General features: G+C 43.4%; 1 protein-coding gene across 1 annotated transcript in view; it reads left to right on the forward strand.

Moving 5' to 3' along the window:
• The window catches only part of LOC107299675 (alanine--glyoxylate aminotransferase 2, mitochondrial-like), a gene marked incomplete at its 3' end in the record, with an annotated part of 22,312 nt that extends 15,559 nt beyond the window's left edge, over window positions 1–6,753 (forward strand). Inside the window, exons 8-10 of the mRNA XM_015829023.2 lie at window positions 2,086–2,178; window positions 3,769–3,901; window positions 6,722–6,753. Of these exons, the coding sequence (XP_015684509.1) occupies window positions 2,086–2,178; window positions 3,769–3,901; window positions 6,722–6,753 (258 nt within the window). The remainder of the gene's footprint in view (window positions 1–2,085; window positions 2,179–3,768; window positions 3,902–6,721) is intronic.
• Window positions 6,754–6,757: the final 4 nt, after the last annotated feature.

Raw genomic sequence — 6,757 nt, forward strand, 5'->3', positions numbered from 1 at the left:
GGAGGCTCCAGTTAGTCCAGAATGCAGCCGCGCGGGCGGTGATGGGAGTGACTCGTCGCTCCCATGTAACGCCGCTGCTGCGCGAGCTGCACTGGCTGCCTGTGGCCTTCAGAGTGCGCTTCAAGGTGTTGATCATCATCTTTAAAGCGCGCCATGGCATCGGACCTGGTTACCTCCGAGACCGCCTTCTGCCACAGATCACCTCTCACCGGCCGATACGCTCCCACAGAGAGGGTCTCCTCAGAATGCCGTCAACCAGACAGTGTCGGTTGGCGACCCCCAGGGGGAGAGCCTTCTCTGTTGGAGCCCCCACCCTCTGGAACGAACTACCCCCAGAGATCCGGGTGATTCCGGATCTCCCCTCCTTCCGCCGCGCCCTCAAGACATGGCTATTTCAGCTGGCGGGACTGGCCTAATGGGTATTTTAAAATTGGTTTTTAAATAACTTTTAAAAAAGGAAGAATAAGGCCCATATTAATATTTCTTTTTAACTATATTTTAAATTTTGTATATTGTATTGATTGTTTTGTTTTCAAACTGGCTGTAAGCCGCCCTGAGTCCACCAGGAGAAGGGCGGGGTATAAATGTAATAAATTCAAAATTCAAATTCAATTCTGAAAAGAAATCCCTTCTGGATCACTTGCAGATCAAAGAATTAAGATGTCCAACAACCAGAGAAGTTGTACAATGATCTGAACTATCTGATGTCTTGCTGGTTTCTGCAATTTTTGATTAAACTGGTTGTTGATCCTATTTTTGTTGTCCTGCCTCTTCTCCATCTTTTTGTCTTATTATGAGAAAATCACAGCTTTATATACTATAACTAGTAAGGAGCATCAGCTGAATCCTACTTCTTTCACACGCTGGAATTACAATACCTGGTGAAGTGGCACCCATGGAAGGTATGTGGTGGCAGCAGTGGAAGAGGAGGTATGAAACCTCCAACTTTTCACCATATGGCTCAAGATCCTGTCTTGAATGGGTTTCTGCAGGTAGCATTTGCTCAGTCTTTCTGAATGGGATTATCAAATCTGCATTTCTACAGAGCTGGCCTCTGCCTGGGGCTATTAAGAAAAACTGGGCCTGCTTTTCTGCCTTTAAGTTCCTTTGGAGAAATATAATATTCTGCCTTTTTAATATTCTTCAAAATATTTCCTTCTCTGGGGTGGGGTGGGGGGCTTCCTACACTAGCAAGGAAAAGGTAAAACAGGTAATGGGTTAAAAGGAAAATAAATTCAACAGTGCCACCTCCTGGCCGTGTGCCTTGAAGTGCATCACTAGGACTACAGCAATTACACAAGGTATAAATGGTGTTCATGTGATGCCGGACACTAGTGAAACCACAATTGCAATACTGCATCCAATTCTGGTCACCATGATACAAACAAGATGTTGAGAACCTGGAAAGTGTGCAGAGAAGAACAACAAAGATGGTAAAGGGCCTGGAGGCTAAACTGTATGATGAACAGTTGAGGGAACTAGATATATGTCTAGTTTATTGAAGAGAAAGATTAGGGGGGGACAAGATAGCTATCTTCCAGTACTTGAAGGGCTGTCACAAAGAAGAAGGGATTGGCTTATTCTTTTGGGCAGGGGTAGGCAACCTTGGCTCTTTTATGACTCGTGGACTTCAACTCCCAGAATTCCTGAGCCAACATGGCTCAGCATGGAAACCTCTCCCTTTCCCCTCAGCATGGCTGGCTCAGGAATTCTGGGAGTTGAAGTCCACGAGTCATAAAAGAGCCAAGGTTGCCTACCCCTACTCTTGGGCATCAGAACTCAGGACAAGAAATAACGCATGGAAGCTTGTCAAAAAGAGATCCAACTTAGAAGTAAGGAGAAATTTTCTGACCTGAGAGCAATTAATCAGTGGAATAGCTTCCCTTGAGTTGTGGGTGCTCCATCACTGGAGGTTTTCAAAAATAGACTGGATAACCATTTTGACTGGGGTGGTATAGGACTCCCACCTTGAGCTGGGTGTTGGTCCAGAAGGCCTCCAAGATTACTTCCAGCTCTATGATTCTGTGTGGAATTTTCTTTGGAAGATCAATATTTCCCTTGATCCTGTCTGTCTGCTTTCTCCAGGGCGTAAATGGAGCTGTTCAGTTTCCCAAAGGATTCCTAAAGGAAGCTTATCAGTTGGTGCGTGAAAGGGGAGGTCTCTGCATAGCAGATGAGGTGAATATCTGAATGTGATTCCCGTCTCCAAATTTTATGTGCATCGTTTCTACAAGGACGGCTATTTTAGATATCGTTGGCAGAGTGGTTAGATTGGCTGGGCCCCTGGGATTGGGACTCTACAAAGCATTTGAAGAAGACTTTGCAAAACAAGTTGGCCTGAGGGAACTCCTCCTCCTACAAGCAAGACAGTTGGTGTGTCTTCTAGAAATAAGTAGAAAGCAAACACAGGACAAAATTTAAACTGAATCCTGAACTTGGGAGGAGTGGGTAGTGTTTTCTCTAAGGACTTTACCATACACAGATTTCAGTTTGGAAGTCACTTCTGTGTAAGAGCAGCTGATGAAATACTTGCATGCATGTAGCATATCTGATAGTGAACCAAAAGGTGCTTTTTTCAAAAGTCAACTGGACTTTCTTGGGGGTTTTTTTCTTTGAAAATTTTTTATTTCACATCCAAAACATTTCTTCAGAACTACTTCTTCAGAAGAAAAAGCTTCTTCAATGAGAAGTGAAATGTTTTCAGAGAAAAGAAAACAAAGAAGTCCAGTTGCCTTTTGGAGGGGGGAAAAAAACCCCTTTAGGCCAGGGCTTTTCAACCTTTTCACCCATTGTACCACTTTTAGGATATGGCAATATCCGAGTACCACCAGTCGCCTAGCAAGGTGTCAAAAACTTGATGACCCCCAAAAAAAGAAAGGAAAAAAGTGATGAAGTACTGGTAGTCCTCGACTTACAACAGTTCACTTAATGACTGTTCGAAGTTACAATGGCACTGGAAAAAGTGCCGAGCAAGAGACCTGCCTGCCCACCCACTGGCGCTCTTCCTCCTGTCCAAGGTTTTCATGGTTATGAGCATTTCTGTTGAGGATTGGCAGCGGGGGTGGGGTGGGGGGGTGTTTGGTTTTTATTCCCGTCTGCTGGGTGGTTGTAGCAGGTTTTGGTCACTTCACATGACCCTGGGACACTGTGACCGTCATAAATATGAATCAGTTGCCAACCATCTGAATGTAAATCACAAGACCGTGGAGATGCTGCAACATTCCAGCTGATCGGCGCTTCTTCTGGGTTCAGCAGAAGCACCAGGATCAACGCTAAGCTCCAGCTGGAGCCTGGTGCTGATCCTGGCGCTTCCACTGAGCACTACAGTCCTGAAGAAGCGCTGATCCTGGCGCTTCTGCTAAGCCCTGACAGCCCTGCAGCTCCAGCCGTCTCTCACTCAGGCTTGTGCGGAGCTGCCACCGGTTCAGCTCATTCCCCTCCCCCGCTACCATTTTTCTAGGGTGGTCGCATACCACCTGCCAGGTGACAATGTACCACAGCTGGTACCCGTACCACTGGTTGAAAAGCTTTGCTTTAGGACAATCATGATCTGGATGATTGAGAATCTCCATAAAACCTGACAGGGAATATATACAGTTCCCTATCAGGAAACAATAGCCTTAAAATATAGATGCTACTTATATAGAGAAACTACAGCACGGGTGTCCAACCTTGGCAACGTTAAGATCTGTGGACTTCAACTCCCAGAATTCTCCAGTCAGCCATGCGCTAAACCTTTTTAAAGCACCTTTTCTATGTTCCCCCAAGGTTCAGACTGGATTTGGTCGAACGGGCAGTCATTTCTGGGGATTTCAAGGTCACGATGTCATTCCAGACATAGTTACCATGGCCAAAGGAATTGGTAACGGCTTTCCCATGGCGGCAGTTGTGACCACAGCAGGTGAGAACTACTTTCACACTTGGTGGGTTTCAGAGTGAACAGCCTTTCCTGCACAGAGTCCAGGGGTGCGGGTTATGCCACAAAGGGGGTGCAATCACATCAACATGGGAGAAAGGTCAGGTAATTCTCTGTTGTTTTCCTGGGTTGAAGAGGATTTGGGGGGGGTTTCTTCCCCAACAATGTCATACGTTCCATACGATTGTTCCCTGCTTCAAAATGGCAGGATGCCATTCCACAGTCTTCAACAATCGTTTCCCAGAGGCCTGGAGGGCTATGAAAAAGAGTTTGGGTTGCATTTTATCCTTGACCTTAGCACGTACGCTCATATTTCAGAACACACATGAGACGATAAATTTTGCTGGATCAGTAGAATTTTTATCTCATATTGTTCTGTCCCAGCCTACGTGAGTTCTTGTTAAGCTCACAAGGAGAAACCCCTCTTCCAACAAGCAGGCTGGAACCGCAGGAAAAAACCAATCCCCTTTTATTATTCACAGACCTGAGTCAATGTCCAATGCAAACAAACACAGTTCACAGAAACTCAATCCTCAACATGAATGGTTGCCTTCGGCAACCAGCACCTCCCACACCTTCCCTTTTATTATGCAGCCAAGGTGTGGCTTCCTAATGCCTTCTCCTTTGCCTTTGGAGCCGCCCCATTGCATTTCTCTGTCCTACTCTCTTTTCTTGCTGGCATTTTCATGCATCCTGGATATCTCCCAGTTGTGATTCATCACTGTCCAACTCAGACTCCTAGCACAGCTGTGTCTCAGCCTGAGCGCGAGTAGAGGGGCCAGGCTTCTCGTCAGACTGTAAATCTTGGAGCTCCTCAGAGCCTTCCTCTGACTCTGATGTCACTCCAGGCCCCTCCTCCTCCTCTGATTCCTCAGACTCAGCTGCCGGGTCCACTGGCTGGCGAGGAATCACAACACATATAGAGAAAAGCCATAAACAGGCACTATGAACAGACATGGACTCTAATTCTTATTCTCTCTGTCTCTCCTCTTATTCTTTTCTTTTTCCTTCCCTTGCCTCTGCCAGGGCACATAAAAATACTGTCACTACAATGTTCTGTTAATAGGGTGAACCAGATTGTGATTCATGAATGCTTATGAAATAATTGTGTTATTCTTTAAGGTTTATCCTATGACTTTATCATAAAAGATGTAATCTCCAGCTAACAGCAGGTGGCCCACAAAATAATCTTACAATTTTCTTCCATTATGTTTCACCTGCATATTTTAAATTAAAATAAATGTTTTAAAGAAACTATCAGTTTCCTTTCCACTCTCAGTCAACAGAAACTAAACCCAAAGCCCTATTCTATGAAATTGTCATATTTCTAAGAATCTCAGAGTCAGAATAGAGCTGGAAGACCATTGAGGTCTTCTAGTCCAACTCCCTGCTCAAGCAGGAGATGCTATAATATTTTAGACAAGTGACTATCCAGTCTCTTCTTAAAAACCTCCAACAATAAAGCACCCACAACTTCTGACGGCAAGCTATTCCAGTGGTTAATTATTCTCACTGTTAGGAAGTTTCTCCTTAATTCCAGCTTGCTTCTCTCCTTAATTAGTTTCCAACCATTGTTTCTTGTCCTGTCTTCTTGTGCTTTAAAAAATAAGTTGACCCCTCCTCTTTGTGGCAACTTCTCAAATACTGGAATACTGCTATCATGTCCCCCCTAGTCCTTCTTTTCTCTAGACTAGCCAAACCCAAATCCTGCAACCATTCTTCATATGTTTTTATCTCCAGGCCTTTAATCATCTCAGTTGCTCTTCTTTGCACTTTTATACAACCAAGAATTATATTAGCTTTTTTGGCTACTGTAGCACAGTGTAGCACACTGTTGGCTCATATTTAAGTGATCGTCCACTAGGACTCCAAGGTCCCTCTTACAGTTACTGTTTTTGAGCCTGGTACAGTCATAAATTTTATAAATAATCGTAAGTTTAAAATACAGAAATTAGATAAATATGGCTGAATGAGATTATTTTGATCACCATGAAGTTGTTAAGTCTTCATTTTTGCAGCTCCTTCAGGACTGTGGTATGAAAATTGAATTGGTAGAATTGCAGAGCTTAATTGTCAAATAATGTGATACTGTAGTTTTTGGATGCCTTGACTAGATAAAATAAATGAATTACTTTTTAATACAATCTGGTTTTGCAGTGTAAACAAATCCAATTCAAATGCATAGTTCAGCCTAGTAATAGCCTAGTAATAATTCAAATGCATAGTTCAGCCTAGTGAACGAATGACTTTGCATTAGACTATGGGCACCTGCATCTGGTATTTGCATAAACCAAAGAAACCTTTAGATAAAAATCACTTTAGGTGGAAAGGGCTTTGACTACATACAGACTTACTTTCAATCTGATCCACTGAACATTGAGAGCACAGGTTCACAAAAGAACTTCTGAGTCACTATGGGAACACTGAGGTTCCAAATAGAGTTAATCCTCAATTTACAAGCACAGTTGAGACCAGAATTTCCATTGCTAGAGGAAGAGGTTGTTAGCCTCATTGCATCCAATTTTACGACCTTCCTTGTCACAGTTGTTAAGCAAATCACTGCAGTTGTTAAGTGAATCATATGGTTGTTAAGCAAATCCAGTTTCCCCTGTGGACTTTCCTTACTGGAAGCCAACAGCTTCTTTCAGTGCTGTTGTAACTTCAGTCGCTAAGCAAATGCTGTAAATCAAGGTCTGCCTGCATTGTAAACATAGATCTCTCTTTTTATGTTACTTCCAGCTGCTGATTTCTTTAATGAATGACTTTACAACTTCATGTATTAATACTAATATATTTTGGTTTTAGAAATTGCACATAGTTTGACAGAGAACCTCCATTTCA

This window comes from Protobothrops mucrosquamatus, unplaced genomic scaffold (genome assembly GCF_001527695.2).
Source record: "Protobothrops mucrosquamatus isolate PMUCROS unplaced genomic scaffold, P.Mucros_1.0 scaffold5262, whole genome shotgun sequence".
In the NCBI taxonomy this organism is placed as follows: Eukaryota; Metazoa; Chordata; class Lepidosauria; order Squamata; family Viperidae; genus Protobothrops; species Protobothrops mucrosquamatus.